The sequence below is a fragment of the Ceratotherium simum genome, chromosome 25 (assembly GCF_057802395.1).
Source record: "Ceratotherium simum simum isolate JZ-2026a chromosome 25, ASM5780239v1, whole genome shotgun sequence".
NCBI classification, from domain to species: domain Eukaryota; kingdom Metazoa; phylum Chordata; class Mammalia; order Perissodactyla; family Rhinocerotidae; genus Ceratotherium; species Ceratotherium simum.
The window spans coordinates 19541044-19559798 of NC_141924.1; the positions used below are offsets into that span (position 1 = coordinate 19541044).

The window sequence follows — 18755 nt, forward strand, 5'->3', positions numbered from 1 at the left end:
GTGCTAAAACATCTCAGATAGGTATTTATTAATTGTTCCAACAACAGTGCTGGATGGCATGTGAAAAATGATGAGTCCCAGGAATGGACTCAACAGCCCTGAAAGCTCCCATTTGCCAGTGCCAAATGGGAGACAGTATGGCAAGGCAGCTAGGGACCTGGGCCTTTAAAGTCACAGACCTAAGCTCTGGGTTCAAAAACTTGCTCCATCTCTAACTAGCTGTGCAGCCCTGAGCGAGGATGCCTACTGCAGCCTGTTTCTCCATCTACGGGCACAGAAGCAGTTCCTGATAGGGCTGTCATAAGAATGAAGGCAGTCAGTGTGTGACGAGCCAGTGGCTGGAACATGCTGTGGTAAACCCCCATGTGGCTATTACTGTTAGCACTCTGCAATTACTCAGGATGGAATGGAAAGGTACTTTGGAAAGGTTTTTGGTAAGGATTAACAAAAAATAGGAGTTTCTGCTTAACAACTGATGCCTAAGGAAATTAAGTGCATGTGAGTGAACAATATGAGCATGACAATCAACGTTAACGTAAATGCTTATTGAACACCTACTGTGTGGCCTGATACGGCCAGGGGCTGGGAATGGCGATGACCAGTCTGTCCATACCCAAAGACCACTCGGTCCAGAGAGGATGGAAGGATTGCACACCTCACAGCGCTGCATGGGGAAATAACAGATACATGCAGCCACGGATGTACAAAGTGCCAGGACACAGAGTGAGCCTGAGTGGAGTGGGGTGTTTTGTCACTTTAAAGACCAAGACTGACAAGTCAAATCAGGAGAAGCTGAAAAATGGAATTTAAAAAGCCAACACCACTAAAACGTAAACCTCAGCAGATCCTGAGCAGGCCAGAGAGCACAGCATCACTCGAGCTCACTCAGCAGCTAGTTCTCATAATTATCAACACGGAACCTGAAGTCTGTGCGGCACTCACACAAAGAATCCCAAGAACATCATTCAGTAAGAAGGCACACACGGTGGATGTTAATACCTTTTAATGTTTCACGTTGGTTTTTTTTTTCAGAGGATTATAACAAAAAACATAAAATTTAGTATAAGTTTCAATGCACTGGGCAATTACAGAATCTAAACAAGACAAGTCTATGAAGTAAAATCCTTCTTGTGGGGGCAGAACATTCCATTCCACGAAGAGAGAATCACAACATGATTAGGCACGATCATCTCATACTGCCTATTGTTCTAATTTCAGAGATTGGCAGACTTGGAGAAAAAACAAATTAAAAAAATAAATAAAACTGAACACAGTCAATTGCCTCAACTCTCCTCTCCTTTCTCCTTTTCCCATTTTCTTCACATAACCAGATGGGAGGAGGCCGTGAGGCAGAGCCCTGTGGCTCAGGGTTAGGAGCTCTGCTGACTAAATGCCAGGCAGATGTGTGAGTTCCCTGAGGAGACCAAGAAATGTACTCTGAATCCACCACGCGGTATTGTAGCTGAGAGATACAGCGGAGGGCGGGGAGGGTAAAGCAGCCAGAGAGCTAACTGCTGGTGGGAGGCCCCACGTCCACAGCACGTGTTTCAAATCCAGCTTCTATAGTGAGAAGACTGCCTAACTATAATCCTTAGTCAGTATATTTATAGAGAAATACATAACTGTGGAGTTAATACCTCTTTGTAATAATACAAGCTGGAATGCTAACGGAGTGTAAACACTTCTGCCAAAATTCCACCAGGTACAGTCATTCATTCAACAGAAAAAGTCAAAACCATTTGGTTTTTAAAAGAAAATCCTTCACATCCACCTGTGTTCAAAAATAATAACTTATGATATTAACAGCTTCCTTAAAAAAATTACTACAAAAGAATTATTAAATCATAAGTGTGGAAAGACCTATTTTCCTATGAATGTAGATCTTAGGAAGCGATAGATACCTAATACACACAAAAAATAAAGCCGTGCTATCTTGTGTTTTTAGCTTAAAGCTAAAGCTATCAAAAAAAAAAAAAAGTTTTAAACAAGTGTTTTCCATTACAAAAGATCTCAGCTTACTTAGACCAGCACACAGTGAACTAGATAAAGACATTTACTATTTTTTCCCATATAAGGTGTACATCTGCCTCCATGACGAATAATGGTGGAAACCGTCCTATACTGCCAGGTTCCCTGCACTGGCGTATTACTTCAAACAGGCTGGCCAAGTGGCCATTTCCTTTCCTAAACAGAACTAAAAATCATCAGTGATGTAGCACGTGGGGGCAAATTTGGCTAGAGTCACTCATAAATTTACTTGTTTTGGACACAGAACTCACTAGGTGAAACAGTGCTGAACAGCAGGTCAGTCAAGTAGAACAGCACATTTGAGTCCTAGGACAGTTCTCCTTCGGGGACAAGTGTGTGCGGCCTCCAAGTGAGCCAAATCATGCCTTCCGAGCAACTAGGCACCTTATTTGCATACTCTAACCATGACTTGCTTCTGGACAAAAATTGACTGCTAACATTTTTCATCACTAGTATCATTAACACCTTAGAGAAATAAGAAAAAAATACTCAACTTTAGAAAGCTTGACAATGAGAAGAAGACGACCCACAAAGGAAGGGTCATGCTAAAACTGCTTCGACAGTTGTTCCATCACTGCCCACCGCATGGGCTTTGAGGCCAGTGACGTCATGGACGCATCCCTTCGATGCACCGCCGAGTACCAGTTTAGAGTCAGTCCTGGTGACCCCAGTGTGATGCTGCCTGCCTTGCATTCACCACCTCCTACCCATGAGATCCAAGGGGGCCTTGGGTGGGGTAAGCACAGCACACGCAGGTGCCAAAGCCCAAGAAGCTTCCTGAAAACTTCGCCTTGGATTTGGGCAAGGAAACGCATCAGTGGTTTGGAGTCCTGGCGACAGCATCCACACTGGGGCTTAACCTCAGCAGCCAGCCTGGAGGATGTCTCCTCCAGAGCGCTTGGTCACCGACAGTGTCGTGAATATCTGCGGGGAGGAGAAAGCAACAGAATTTTAGACACCTGAGCGAATGAGTTAACAGGGAGCAGTTCAGATAACACCATATGTACTAAGAATGACTTAGGTGACTACTTACAAAGAATAAAACAGAGATGTAATATGACCAAGGATATCCTCAATTTCTCCAGAGGATAAAAGGGGAAAAACATTTTAAAACCAAGGTGAAAGAGAAGAAAATTTAGGTTATATCTAGTCAAGAACTTTTTTAGCATGAGGGTGATTAAAACAATTAAGTCAGTTACCCCGCTTGTCAATTCTCTAAAAGAAATGCATCATGAAATATTCTGGATATGTACAAAGGTATAAAGTACACTATTTCAAACGCCCCTGGCCCGCCCCACTCAGGGAGCTTTACGAGGATGGTTAGAGCCCAATGCGTGCCCCTCCCTGACCACCTTCTCCCTCCCTGCCCCTAACTGGTGCTTACCATCCCTATGTATTTCTTCCTGCATTTCTTTTGTAGGTTTTCAGAAACTTTACAAGTAAATGGCAAAATGATGTATGTACTCTTCTGCTACTTGCTTTCTTGGCTCAATATTGTATTTCTGTAATTCACTCATATGGATACAAATAGCTCTAATTCTTCCATTTTTCCACTTAAGAGTATTCAATTACTATAGCATACTATACCATATAGAGTATATATACTACATACTATAGTACTTAATTACTCAAATAGTGAATATATTACAAATTACATATCCAGGCTCCTTTTGCTGGCCATCCAAGCTATTGCCAATATGTTATTTGCAATATGCTCTGTGACATGCCAATGTCTCCTTGCACCCAGAGCTAGAGGTACAATTGCTGGGTTGAAGAGTCGGCTGGATTTCCAAGATGCCTGACCAACTGATACTCTCACTTGCAGTAACTGAGGAGGCCTCCTTGTTTCACATCCTTGCGAACATTTACTGCTTGTGGACTTAGAGCCCTAACATCTTTAGGGAGCTTTGACTTGCTACCACTCAAGACTGCCTATGCAAAAATCAATGGTTCTCAAACTTATAAGCCTGTTCACTGATTAAAATAACCGGAAACCACACTGATTCTGATTTTTTTTTTTTTTTAAAGATTTTATTTATTCAGTTTTTTCCCCCCAAAGCCCCAGTAGATAGTTGTACGTCATAGGTTCACATCCTTCTAGTTGCTGTACGTGGGACTCGGCCTCGCGTTGGACGGAGAAGTGGTGCCTCGGGGCGCTCCCAGGATCCGAACCCGGGCCGCCAGCATCAGAGCGCGCGCACTTAACCGCTAAGCCACGGGGCCGGCCCACTGATTCTGATTTGACAGATCTAGAGTAGGGCCGAGGAATCTCAATTTTAGCAGGAGTCCCAAGTGATTCTAATGCAGGCTGTCTAAAGACCACCACATATTAGAATTTCTTATGCAAAGCAACACCAGAGTGGGCAACGCGCTGTGAATTCTTGGCAAAATCCAAAGCCTAGAAGTCCACTGCGTGGGAAAGTAACTGCCAGTTACTTTAACTCTGTAGTTTCACCAAACAGAATGCCTGCAGCTCTCCTGCAGTCCATCAGTAACTCTCTCATCCAGAGGGCACCCTGTGCTGTTCACTTTACACCGCCCCTCTGTAGCGTTTCTTGTTGCTAATCTCACCTACCTATTAACAATTCTTTCCTCTTCTTGTTTCCATGAGAGTGCTCCTTCCTGTTTCCTTCTTTTGTGGCTATTCCTCAGCCATGGCAAAGAGGGGTACTCAAACGTCCCCCAGCCCTTGGGGTGGCCAGAGCTCCAGGGCTGGCTGTAGATGCAGCCGCCTGATCCATTTACTCCAATGTGCTGCACAAGTATTGCCATTGTCCATGTGGGGACAACATGAACAAGGCCACAAAGCACTCCCCCAGGTTCCACCCTCAGCTCTCTCCCCTCTAGACACTCTCCTGTCATAGTGTCTCATTCAGCCAACTACTCCCGTTTAGGCAGATGAATTCGCAATCTCTCCAGCCATTGTGTCTCCTGAGCTACACACCAGTGAGACCTAACACACACCTCTTCTTGGATGACACTTCAAACTTAACATGTCCAGGACTGAAGCCTTATCTCCCCTTCATCCGGTTCCTCTCAGTGAATGGCATCGCCACTACTTGGTTGTCCAGGCCACACATTTGGGATTAATCCTTAATTCTTCTATCTCCATTACTGCTGATATATAATCAGCTACTAAGTCTTATATATTTTGCTTCTTTTCTGTCAAATCTGATCTCTCTTCGTGTTAACACTGACACCAGGTTCAGGTCTTTCTAATTCTGATTGAACTACTGTGAAATTTTTGTCAGCTTCCAAAACATACAGTGCCTTCACCTCCCTGTGATGACTTTTCGTGTGGACTACACATTATACATTCCCGCCCTACTGGATGCAGACGTGGGGGCCAGGGCTTGCTCTGGCCAAGGACATGTGCGTGGAAGTGGGACACATCACTGCTGAACAGAAGCCTCAGGCACCAAGGTGTGCCTTCCTACAATCTCCTTCCCTCTGCCATTTAGCCAGCAACGCCCGGGGGAGAGGCTGCCCCATCAGCCCGATCCTGGAGTGAAGATGGCGTGGAAGCTGAGCTGCAGCTGACCCATGACGACCACAGAGCACCAGCAAGGAACCTTCATAGGCAAGAGACCAAAAATAGCCCCCACTGGCCATTTACATCGCTCAGGCTTGCAAACATAAAAGGGCTTTGTACTCGATCAACGAAATTTAGAAACACATTTGGTTACTGAGTACAACTAAGACTTCAATCCAAACCCCTTCTGGTCACACTAATAAGCTGGTGGGTAACTGGTAAGACTCTGCAGAGCCCATCTGCCCCATGCTACCCAGGCCAACGTTCTCAAGCATGGAGCGTCGTACTGAGACCAGAGGCCACGACTTATTTGGGAGAGTCCCCGGTGGAAGCAGGACTCAGAGAGTGCCTGTAACTTTGTTGGCACACCTGGACAAACTTTTTGGTCAGCTGCCCCTTTGATTCCTGAGAAATAACTAGTTTCCTAGTTTTCAACACAAAGAGGAAAGAGCACAAGAAATCAAGTCCATTTTGACTTATGCAGGTCAAAGGAACAGGAATAGCATCAAAACTACTTTTGAATAAAAGGGGAAGATACTTTTGTGTAAAGAAGGTACATTACTGCGAAAAGCCCTGAGTCTATTTTATTTTATTTATTATTTATTTATTTTTTTTCTCCCAAAGCCCCAGTAGATAGTTGTATGTCATAGCTGCACATCCTTCTAGTTGCTGTATGTGGAATGTGGCCTCAGCATGGCCGGAGAAGCGGTGGGTTGGTGCGCGCCCGGGATCCACCAGTAGCAGAGCGTGTGCACCCAACCACTAAGCCACGGGGCCGGCCCGCCCTGAGTCTATTTCAGCCTTAAAGCAGCGACAAAGCCATTTTACTTCCCATATGCTAACATATCATAAGCACCTCAAGAAATTCAGACCCAATAATAATGGCCAGTATCCTAAGACACTAAAAATACGAGGCCAGAAGAAAATATGGACAATTCACATAAAAAATAATAATAATAATTATGAGAAAAGAGGTTCATCTTTGTTAGCAAAGATATGCAAAAATCCTTGAAATAGTTATCCCTTTTATACTTTACTATAGAAAAAATATATTTACACCGAATTCGCAACATTTTCATTAGCACTCTTAAATTCCATGCTGATGACACTGTAAACTAGTAGAACTCTTTTGAAAAGCAATAAAATTCCTTTGTTTAAAAAAATGTGTGACTGATGAGGACAGAAGAACAATATGCAATAATGAAAATAGCTGTGTTAGGATGATGATGATACGGGCAATTTAAAATACCATCAAACATGTTCTTTTCAATTTTTATAAAGGAAGAAAAATAAGGAGGCAGGGAATACATTAAAACAAATTTCAGGCTTGTGAATTTGCAAGCTTAAGTTTTATTTCTCAGGAATTAATTTAGAAACAGAACTTGTGGGAGATTTAGATAGAAAACTAAACCCATCAAAAAAGGAAGCAGATACAAAAAGGAGCTCTTACCTATTTTTCTTATACTGATAACATGCTTACGCTAAAGAGATGGGGAAGCCAAATTGCCATGATTAGTCTAAATGAAAAAACTGACGGGGTCAATTTTTACAAGATTTTATTTGCACATAGCTGCTTTAGAATTGTCACAAAAACATGTTTCTAAAACGTGAGCATGGCAGCGACAATCTTCCTCAAGCAAAAAAAGGAAGATTGGCAAGAGATGTTAGCTCAGGGCCAATCTTCCTCACCAAAAAAAAAAAAAAAAAAGTGAGCATGGAGGCTGCCCCTTCATGCTTTTCTATCCTAACACAAAGAACACTCACAAAAGGTCAAATGCAGCTGTAGGCATTCATCTCACGTTCACATCTGCCCCAACTCTGCCCAGCCTCATGAGACCCCTCACTCTAGACTGATTATGTTGACTACGAAAACAAAACTTTTTTTTTTTTTTAAGAGTAACCTGAAAATAAAACTTTTGATGTTCGGCACTAAAATTCATTTTAAGACATTGCATAGGGGTCTTTCCTAACGTTCCTTCCTCTTGAGCTATTATTCTTCCCCTTCAAATAAACTTGATTAGTTGAAATTACTACTCCAAATGATGTGTAATCAGTGTCCGCTTCAATTACTGCTGCTCAGATGTCCAGCATAAATTATCATGGACTACACTGAATAATGCCAACGCATGACTGATGCTTCAGGCGTTAGGACTCCCTCTCCTCCTGACACCAAGGGGCTTTCAGTCAAAACAAGAGTAGCCTCTCCTCTTAGAGCAACTCCTCAATGAAGGACTCATCAACTTTTCTAAGTAATTATTCCTCAGAGCCAAAGGTCGCTCAATTGCCCAGGTTATTTTATCAAAATGGCACAGAGGACTTCATTCGATAATTCATTCTGCAAACCACCCACAGCTGGCTTGGGAGCTGTGGCTAGTTCTGAACACTTTAAAACAGTGCTCAGGACCAGTTTTTAAATTATCAGGTCTAATCCATCCAATGGACTGACATTTGTGAAATTCAATAAAAACGTATTAGGAAAATGAAATTTTAAAAGGCATGTAAAATTAAAAGCCAATTTTTTATTATATCAGATACTGTCAAATAGCTCTTAAAGTTTCTAAACCTTTCTTCTTCATGTCCATCCCTATCTCACATGGACTAGTAACATTCTGAGGACCGAATTTTGAGCGGCACCCCTCTACAGCATATGACTGGACACGAAAAGACAGTGGGTTCAATAGTAAATTCAAGTTGGAACCCAGCATTTAGCACAAACAGTCCCTAAAAATCCCCTGCTGATCAAATGTCACTTTCTCTTGATCAAGAAGCTTTAAAAAAGATTTCCATAGTCAGGGGTCAGAAGCCTTTGGTTTTTTAAAATCTAGTTTCTAAACAAATATTTCATACCCAAAGGTAAAAAAAATTACCACAGGAGCTTTTTCAAAATATACATTCCTTCCCACCACCCACCCACCTTAAAAATACTGTAATGATGACCTTTAGTCAAGCCACATCTTCTATAATGAAATACCCTGGGAAAAACCAGCCAACAGATGCAGTTAAATGAGTATCTACCAAACGCCACGAACTCTCCTAAACACTTGGCACACAGCACTGCTCACCAGCTCTCTGAGTTACATGTTACCTCTATTTCATTTAATGTGTAAACTAAGCTTCTGCAAAGCTGGGTGATGTGGCCAGGTTCAACAAGAATTTGCTCAGTGAGATTACAACCCAGAGCTGGGTCTCCACTAGGCTCATATTGCCACCAAGAATCATTTCCATTTTTTAAATTCTATGTCAAATATCATGGGAAGACGTGTGCAAGTGGAGTATCATCTGTACAACGTGGGACCTCAGGAGCCAGACTGCATGGGTTTGAATCCCAGTCCCGCCACTTCTAAGCTGAGTAACTCTGGGCAAGTTACTCAACCTTTCTGTCCTCAATTTCCTCAGCTGTCAAATGGAGATACTACTGCCACCTACCCCGTGGAGTTCTTGTAAGGACTCAACTCGTGGACAGCTGAGTGCCTGACCCATACAGTAAGCCCTCAGAAGTATCAGCACCACTGCCAGTTGTTCCCTCAGACCTGCTCTCTGTTACTGCTTCCCACTTCAGACCACAAATGTGAGCCATTCTCAGTTCTTCCCTCTTCCCATTTCCAATCATTTGGCAAGCACTATCAACTCTATCTCCTATTTCTCTCCCAAATTTATCAACGTCTCTTGACATCCGCTGCCATCACCCCAGTTCAGGCCACTGCCACCTCCTCTCTCGCCTCTAGAGCTGCTTCCTCTGGTCCATCCTCCACAGCGCAGCCAGAGCGATTTCTCTCAACAATGTATCTGATCACATTATCCCCTGCTTTAAACCTCTTTCAGCTGAATCCCAGTGCCCCCAGGATCAAGTCAAAACACCCCGCCTTGGTTTACAAGGCCATGATCTTCCCACCTACTTCTCCAGCATAATTTTTTTCTTACCTCTCTTTAAGCTCTTCAAGCTACAGCAGCACTGAGTTCCCTCTGTGAGCCCTGCTCTCTCCCACAGAAGACTTTCATTTGGTGTTCCCTCCGACGGGCTCACACTAACACATCTTCTTGTTTTAGGCAGGAACTCCCTCCTCCACCGTCCTACCGCAATATCGCTACTCCAGACACCACTTGATATTTACCCTGATCCTAAGCCTCCTCACACGGAACTATAATTGGCGCTTCACTCATCTGTCTCCTCACTCTTAATCACATCTGAAATCCCTGCTGTATCCCCAGGTGCCCAGTGCAGTGCTATCCACATAGCTGTACAACAAATGTGTTCAGAGAGTGAGAGAACACTCAATTTCTCATCTTAATCAGCCATCGGCTTGGGAAAAAAAATCTCTAAACCTTATCAAAGCAGTGGAACATTCAGCTTCTGAGTTTCAAAGTCATAAGAGAACCCACAGATGGAGAAGCACAGCAGCAAACGCTTAAAAAGGGTTCCCGAATGTGCCAGGCATCCAAGGAGAGGAGGCCTTTGGCTGACCTCCCCACAGGCAGAGGCTTCATGAAGACATCCTGCCTCCTCACCACAGCTCTCTGTCCAGCTGGCAGTCATCCTGCCAGATGCTGCCACACTAGCCACTGCTGGATCATAACACAACACAACACAAAACAACCAGGTGGGGTGAGAGGAGTCAAGCACCCGTCAGTCTTTTAATCAGCCCACTGAGAGCTGAATTCAGATAAAACAAATTCGACACTCGCATATACAAGTTGGGAAGTTATCTTCTCATCCACGTCGGAGATGGTTGATGTAGTTTTTAATTTTAAATACACTTACTATTGTGGGTTGAATTAAGCCCCCCCAGAAAGATATGTTCAAGTCCTAACCTCCAGTACCTGTGAATGTGACTTTATTTGGAAACAGGGTCTTTACAGATGTAATTAAGGTAAGATGAGGTCATACTGGATTACGTGGCCCTAATCCAATGATGGATGTTCTTACAATAAGGGGGAAATTTGGACACAGATGCACAGGAGACAAGGCCACGTGAAGACAGAGTCAGAGATTGCATCAACAAGCCAACAAGCCAAGGAACACCAAGGACTGCCAGCAACCACCAAAAGCTAGAAGAGGCAAAGAAGGATTCCTCTCTAGAACCCTCGAAGGGAGTATGGTCCTGCTGACACCTTGATTTCAGACTTCTAGCCTCGAGAACTAAGAAAGAACAAATTTCCATTGTTTTAAGCCACCCAGTTTGTGGTACTTGTTTACAGGAACCCTAGAAACTAATACAGTCACTAAAAGTGTTTTTTAAAAAAAATGAAGTTAACTGGATCCTGGCCTAAGCAAAGAGTCTTAGTCACTACACTGAATAAAAGATATATCACACATTTTTAAAGAGCTTTGAGACTCCTTTCAATTTTTATGTTTTATGTTATATTTTTATGTTCAACATATATATGCTTATATATGAAGCTTAGTTTTATTTCATAAAAACAGCAGTTTTCTATGAATAATGCCCTAGTCACTAAACATGTTAATACTTTATGCTTCCACCCCAGCCAAGTGCATATTAATACAGAGAAGACGACTATCTCTAACCATAAAAAAGGCAAGGCAAAAGAAAACTAGAACATTTTTCCAGGTCTTAAAGCTGACATTTCATATACTCAGCAAAGAATTCAGTTGTGCAAGGGTAATCAAGAACAGAGACCAACCGGTTAACAAGATGCTGAATGAAATCTGGCATCAATGTGCACACGCGCATGCATGTGTGTGTGTGTCGGCACAACGTACACCCTGGAAACCACTGACTATGGTGGCTAGGTAACAGCTGCCATTTTCAACTCCCTACTTAAGCTGATACCTCCTCCCAGCCTTCACCAAGTTCTCCAACCTAGACACATTTTTGGTTTACAATCCCCATTTAGTAGTAAGCATCACCATATTCAACTCTTGGGAGATCACTGACAAGTGTGAAGAAACACTGACACCTAGAGGCCCAGAAGTGGTCAATTTCCAGTTCCACTGTCATTTGCTTTATCTTTTAAAAGCATCACTTTCAATCTCATTCTTTGATACCAAAAGCTAAAGAGGTAGACAATATCATTTAGCCCTGAGGTGGCTCCAGGAAAACTAGGATTGATGCTCTTTCTGGGTATGAATGGCATTATTAACTGATTGCCATGAAAATAATTTAGGAGAGATAAATAAAAGATTTAAGGCACATCTCTATAAATCACTCTCATCATTTTTACCATTTAACAGCATGACAGTACTATCCAGTTCACACCAGGAACAAAAAATATTTGAAAGAGGAAAAACTGTCTCTAGAGACAAAGCCTTCTTCTGAGGTCCTCTCCATCATTACTAAGCTGCAAGGAGGTACAGACGTAGCTTGAGTACAGCAGAAAGCACACAAGCCTCAGAGCCCTGGATCTGCTACTCGCAAGCGAGGTGACGTGCACCTCTGAACAAGAGCTGCGGAAGCGCAGGTGGCCCACCTCTGCACAGACGGGGTGGATGCCGATGGTGCTGTCCAGCTGCTCTTTGGTCAGTCCACACTTGATTGCAGCTGCAAAGCCCTGTGTAACTTCTCCAGCATTTGGACCCAGTACGTGAAAGCCTACAACACGCTCCTAAAACAGAAAATAAAGTAATATGATTATGCTGATTTTTTTCCTTAAGAGCCTAGAATATTTCCCCAGTCTCTTCTAAAACCCCATTAAGAAATGGCCAAAGACTTATATTAATGCTTGCCAAGCTGCGAGGCTGAAGGAACTCAGTACAGAGTGGGTGGTCAGAGCCAGCAAGGGGGAAGGGGTAAGAGCGGCCACGAGTGACGACGAGGAAGAACAGTAACAGCAAAGATGTCTGCAACTCCTGACGCACCAAAACGTTCTAGGAAGTGTTTTCAAAGGACAAGTGTGTCCTCATCTCCTCTATTTGGTTCTCAAAGCTACAGATAACTATCTGTAACAGCTGTAACATTTAACAGCAGTCATTCAAACTAAAAAATCATTTTAACTAAGGTTTTGGAGATAGATAGCACAATTAGATTTGAGACCATTCCAATCTAAAAACAGTTTTGCAAGCAAAAGAAAAATGTTTGAGAACTCTGAAATACCTGTGTGGGAATTATTTTGGATAAATTCTAAACCCCGAACTCAGGCTACCTCTCTGCCAAGATGCATTCTACTGCTCAGACTTTCAGAGCCAACTCCAACTGAGCTAGACTATCCAGTCCAATCTCCTCATAACAGATGAGGCAACTCAGGCTGTGGGGTGCAGAGCCTTATCTAAGGTTCAACTGCTCCCTGGAAAACAATCAGGAAGGTCATTCTGCTGCCAAAGTACTGTAATATTCCATGTGGGAATCTGTTTACTCATCCTGACAATCAGCAGTTTACTGTACGGATAAATAAAGCACAAAATATACCAGCACTTAAAATATACTAGATCAACATGTAATAATATGGATAGGATCTCAAAAGAACAAGAGTAAAAAGATAAGCTGCAGGCTTCTATTCACTGAGGACAGCAGTCTTAATTAAACCACACTGTATAATGTCTATGGACACACAATAGGTGGCAAACATACAACAACATTAACAGGTGAGACACTCCAACTTCAGGCCAGTGTTGCCTCTGGGGTCAGGAAGGAGTGAGGGGTATAGGATCAGGAAGGAATACAAAAGACTACACAGGCACAGGGTAATGGTTAATAGCACGGAATCTACATGGCCTGGGACTGAATTCCAGCTCTGCCATTAACTAGGTAAATGACCTGGGCACAATCACTTAATGACATGTGCTTCAGTTTCCTCATCTATAAAATGGGATAGTGATAGCACACACCTCCAGGGCTGTATGAGGAGTAAAGAGGTTAATACAGGTGGACCTCTAAGTGGTGCCCAGCACAGAGTAAGTGCTCATAAACACAGGCTGTTATAAACTGCCTCTGTGACGCTTTCTCACAAGACAAAAGCTCTGAAGCAAATATAGCAAAATGTTAACATTCACTGACTCTGCATGGTGGGCACTTCCCACATCTTTCTGTAAATTTTAAATATTTCATCTAAAAAAAGAATAGCGTACAGAAGGAATAAAAGCCTAGCAGACAATAAATATTATAATTATTATTTAAAACCAAGGATATTTAGACACTTAGTGAAGTGACTGACTCAAGATGAATAAAAGCATGTCCCAAGAATGGTCAAGTTCTAGAAACATGTTTTGGGACAAGACTGCTTATGAGAAGAGCAGTGACTAGTATTCCTCTTTTCTAATACCATCTTTGTCTATGAAAATAGTTGAAAACAATTTCACTCTACTTATGGCCTCAACTATTTTAATTAAAATACGTTTATTAGTAGTGAAAATTATCTTTCAGATTATGTAACAAATGCCATTTGAAAAAAATGACAGCAGTAGGGAAAAAAAGGACAAAAGAACTATATACAGTTAAAACAGATTTGCTTGGTATGAAGGACACTGTTGAGGTTTCACTGATTGCTACGTGCAACCGCAGTCTCTCTCGCTAGAGGCAGATAACAGATTGCCGATGAGAACATCTGACATTTTCTCCTTTTGTCTACAGTAGCATGACATCTAATGTACACATACAAATAAACTTATGATAAAACTTATGTCCAAAAAGAAAAACACTCTACATAAAATTGTTCTTTATGTCAACTGTGTATAGCTCGTTATGGGTTATCCTAGTATATTCATTTATTAAATGCATCTTTGATGACTTTTTGGAGAAGATCCAGGTTTTCCTAGAACTCTGGGAAAAAGATTCTGCAAAAAGCAATCTCAAACTGTGCTACTGTCTAGAGCAGTAGTTTCTAAACAGGATAAATGGCTTAATTATATTCAAATCCCAAGACATGAAAATTATGAGTTTATTAGCCTTTTAATGTATGGATTCTTCAGCATCATTTGTGTTTTTTACGGAGGACCTTTTTTTTTAAGGTAAGATTCCAGCTGAGTTAAAAACTCCAGTGCTCTTAAGAGTCAATCCGCAACACTTAAAGAGTATGTGTACAGACATACATGTGTCCTGGGTTACAATATAAAGTGGGGGGTAGCAGACAGAAAAGTTTGAAAACCAATGATTTATTCAATCATTTTACAGGCATGGAAACAAACTATGAGGTCAAGGAGTTTGCCCATAGGCCTTCAGTTACCAGTTGTTACAGGTAGCAGCAGGCAATAAAATCTTAAATCAGAACCCAATTAAGAGCTCTTCCTGTTACAGCTTTCTCATTTGTGCCAGCTGCTTAGGATGCAAACTCGTGCTATTCCTGTTCTTCTTTGTTCTGTCATTATGTTTATACAGTCACGATTTCATTGCTCCCCTTTTACAAACACAAACATAAACAATTCTCAAGTCATCCCTCTGGTTCCTTCATTCAGCAAGGTTTGACTGCCTGCCTACTATCTGTAGGGCTCTGTGCCAGGGAAGCTGAGAGGAGATCAAGCAGTGGAGCCATGGTACTTGCTCTAGGATAATGTCCCTGCAACTACGGAGACCTATAGGTAGAATACTAAAGGAATGCAATGTGTATCATGTGGTCAAAACAGAGCTACATATTAAAAACAACATGAAATTAGTAGAAAAGATTAAATAAGAATTGCACTTACATTGTCTTTGATATTACAGACTATTTTTGCGTAACATTTGTTGTTATCTCTTGATGGAACTGTCCATTCCAACGGCCAAAAGTAACTATGGTAAACCTAAGAAGGCATAAGCACAATTTAGACCCATTATCTTAAGACGAATGTTTGTCAAACACTAGGTGTGGTGCAAAGACAGTGAAAGCTCTTTAATAAATAGACTTTCGTTAAACAGTGAAATTCATGGAATAAACAGGAATGTGGTCAGAAGGCAAATGACTTGAAATTCCTTGTTGTCAGGTCCTTTCACTCTAAGCTCATCCCTTATTAAACTCAACCTCAAAGGAGTAAAGCTTAAGTAATAACAACAAAGAGCAAGCAAATCAGATAAAAAAGCCATATAATTACTTGCTGCTTTACATTAAAAAACAAAAAGCCCCCAAAAAACCTCAACGCTATTTTGTTACCTTATAGAAATGACAACTTTGGGCAAGAAACAAGTAAGATGCCAGGAACAATTATAGCAATTATCTAGTTCTCTTGCTTAATGCTTCCAAAGACATTTCCTCCTTTGGCATTATTCACCAAAGCACTGAAGGAGAGGAGGAGGGAGGGAGGGAAGACGGACAGATGGAGGACACACAGACATCCTCACTGACATTTCATAAACTTAACTCCTGGATGACTAAAGGGATTTTTTTTTCCTCCAACTGCTAGCCTCAATTCAAAACATATGTGGTTGGCTATCTTTTAAAAACATACTAATTATGTAGACGACATTATAATAAATGTTCTTTTATGTTGTAATATGATTTTTTTTTAAATGTGGATTACAAAATTGAATGTATAGTATCACAGTATCACAACAATTACACACGGAAAAGATGATTAAAGAAATTACCCCAAATTGCTAATAACGGCTGTTACAGACATAAGTCTGAGTAATTGTTTCCTATTTCCCCTACATTTTTCAAAATTTCTTTAATTCAGGTGAATTACTTTTATAATGAGAAATGCAAATTCTAATAAAACAAAAGCCAAAGATTATTTGTCAAGAAATATGGAATATTAGTAAGAATCTTAAAATTTAAATACCTTTTGATAGGAATCTATCCTTAGAAAATAAACAGAAAAACAGACAATGAATTGTGAAGATGTTCATCATTCTATTTATAAGTGAAAAACTGTAAACAATCTAAGAATGGCTCAACAAATTATTGTATAGCATCCCTAAAAAGAAATATTACACAAATCATGTTTTAAAATGGTGTTTTTAGGGGGAAATGCTCGTTACTTAACATTAATTGTAAAGTAGGACAGAAATCTGTACATAACTTAATCATCCTTAAAATTAAGACACATGTACCTACACAAAAGGAGACCAGAATATGCCAAAATATTAATAGTGGTTATCTCTTCATGAATTAAAATTTCCTTTTTAATATTTTCCTAATTTTTCAAACTTTTTACGAGGATGTGTTATTTTTATAATCAGAAAAAAATGTTAATACTATATTATTACTAGACCAAGATATTACATGCTACTACTAATGCATTATAATAAAGAAAAAAAATGTTAAGAGATATAAAATAGACTTCTGTATCATAAAATTTACTGATTTACAAATCTGGTCTTTTAAAAGGACTCTTTTCTCAAATGATTTAAAACGGCAGCCCCTTTGTGTAGCATTATTTGTGTATATAAAAATAGCATATTTCACATGCATTTTCCTTGACTATATGATACAAGGCAAGTGGCAGTTAGTACAAATTAGAGAGTAATGGTAGGAAAAAAACCCAATACTAATAGAACCGTATAAACATAGCTAATTTTTAGTTATCTTCTTTTCCTATATTTTTCATATTTCCAACAATATTGTTTTCATAATAAAAAGAAACCAGTAAAAGCAGTTTTAAAAAGTAGAACTAAGTATTACTGGGTCAACTGATGAAACTGAAAAACGGAAGGTAGATGAGATAAAAGTATTACAATATTATACAATTTTACAATTAATACAATTGTATTGTATTAATTGTATACAATTAATACAATATTAAATTTCTTAAAAGTGATAACTACACTGTGGCTATATAAGGAAATGTCTTTGTTCATAGGAAATACACACTGAAGTATTTAGGGGTAAAGAGACATTCTACTTACTTCTCAAATGGTTCAGGAAAAAAAACATACACACAAATACACAGAGATACAGAGAATATGAAAAGTATAAAACAAATAGGCAAAATGTTAATAACATGTTTATCTGAATAATGGGTATACGGAAGTTCTTTGTACTATTTTTCAACTTTTCGAAACGGCTGAAATTACTTTAAATTTTGAAAAAAAAAGTAGCGGTAACTTAACATAGGAGTCAAGAATAGAACTTACCTCAATATTTTCTTCCCCAAATTTCTCCACAGCTTTCTCTTCAGAAAGACCACAAGCACCATATTCCAAAGGAGTAAAGACAGTTGTTGGAACATTTTCATAGTCACACTGTTTCAAAATGGAGGAAAAGAGTTATGACAGAATTTGTAAGTCAAAAAAGGGTATACTTCAAAAAGGTTCAAAATTAGGAGAGGAAAATAGACTAATAAATTTCTACCAAATGTATGGGAAGCCTCAATCCCAGATATAAACCTACACTGAGAACCATTAACTGATGTGACGTAGAAGTTTGAAGTCTGGCAAGACTGGTCATGAATAACTGATTCACGTGGCTTCTCCATCCATCTACCAACAAAGACACACTTTTTCTCCCTTTAATAAAGCAACCAAAAACAATACTAGTGTACCCAATGCTGATAGTCTCATATTATCAGTAACAGAAATTAAGTGACTTCTTTGGAAAACCAATTAGGTAATACATATTAAGAGCCATAAAAACATTTTATACCTTTTGGCCCAATAATCTCACTTTTAGAAACCTATAATAATAATTTAATATATAGAAAAAGCTACATGAATTAATTGAGCATTGCTGCAGTACTCATCAATAGGGGCAACATCAGAGTGGCTTTAAAAGGCAAATAAGGAAGGGGTTCTATAGTACATACTCTCAATGTAATATTATGCAGCCATTAAAATAGTAATAAAGACCATAGACACAAAAAAGCTAATGATTAGGACAGTATTCCCAGAGCGTATTTTATGATGTTAATAGGTGTAGATGACAAAAAGGTTCTGAAGTCAGACAAGTTTGTAAAACGCTGCATTAAGCAAATAAACAGGTTTCTCTACTATCAGATTTCTCAGAACCTTTAACGTGCTGATGTGACTTGTGAAAAACGTATTACGTAAGTGTAAAATGTGTTTGTAAATGCTATTTAGTAAAAACCTACTAGTTACATTTGTACGCAGAGGAGAGCCTAAGTAACATTCTGCATTTAAAATATGAGAAATTCAATTCTCACTCTCTAAAACGAGAGAAATCTTTAAAATGTGCCTCCCTCTAGAAACAATAAATATAGTCCTTTTTGTCTAAGAAGAACACAAACTCTTGAAATTCTGATTCAAAGGTAAAGGCAGACATCCACTGACAGCCATAACGGTGTTATCAGGGACCAGATTTACCTTCCTGCTTTGAACTACTAGAAGCTCAGACAAACAGGAAGCAGTACTTTGTAGTCACTGAATAACGGGCAGTG

General features: G+C 40.1%; 1 protein-coding gene across 6 annotated transcripts in view; it reads right to left on the reverse strand.

The window, feature by feature from the left end:
• Positions 1-986: 986 nt before the first annotated feature.
• Positions 987-18755, reverse strand: part of TXNRD1 (thioredoxin reductase 1) — a 65604-nt gene continuing 47835 nt past the window's right edge. For all 6 annotated transcript variants that reach the window (XM_087449013.1, XM_004418047.3, XM_087449014.1 and 3 more), the window contains 4 exons: positions 17497-17604; positions 15132-15227; positions 11987-12121; positions 987-2952 (listed from right to left, as the gene is read on the reverse strand). In XM_087449013.1, the coding sequence (XP_087305139.1) occupies positions 2884-2952; positions 11987-12121; positions 15132-15227; positions 17497-17604 (408 nt within the window). In that variant the 3' untranslated portion in view covers positions 987-2883. The remainder of the gene's footprint in view (positions 2953-11986; positions 12122-15131; positions 15228-17496; positions 17605-18755) is intronic.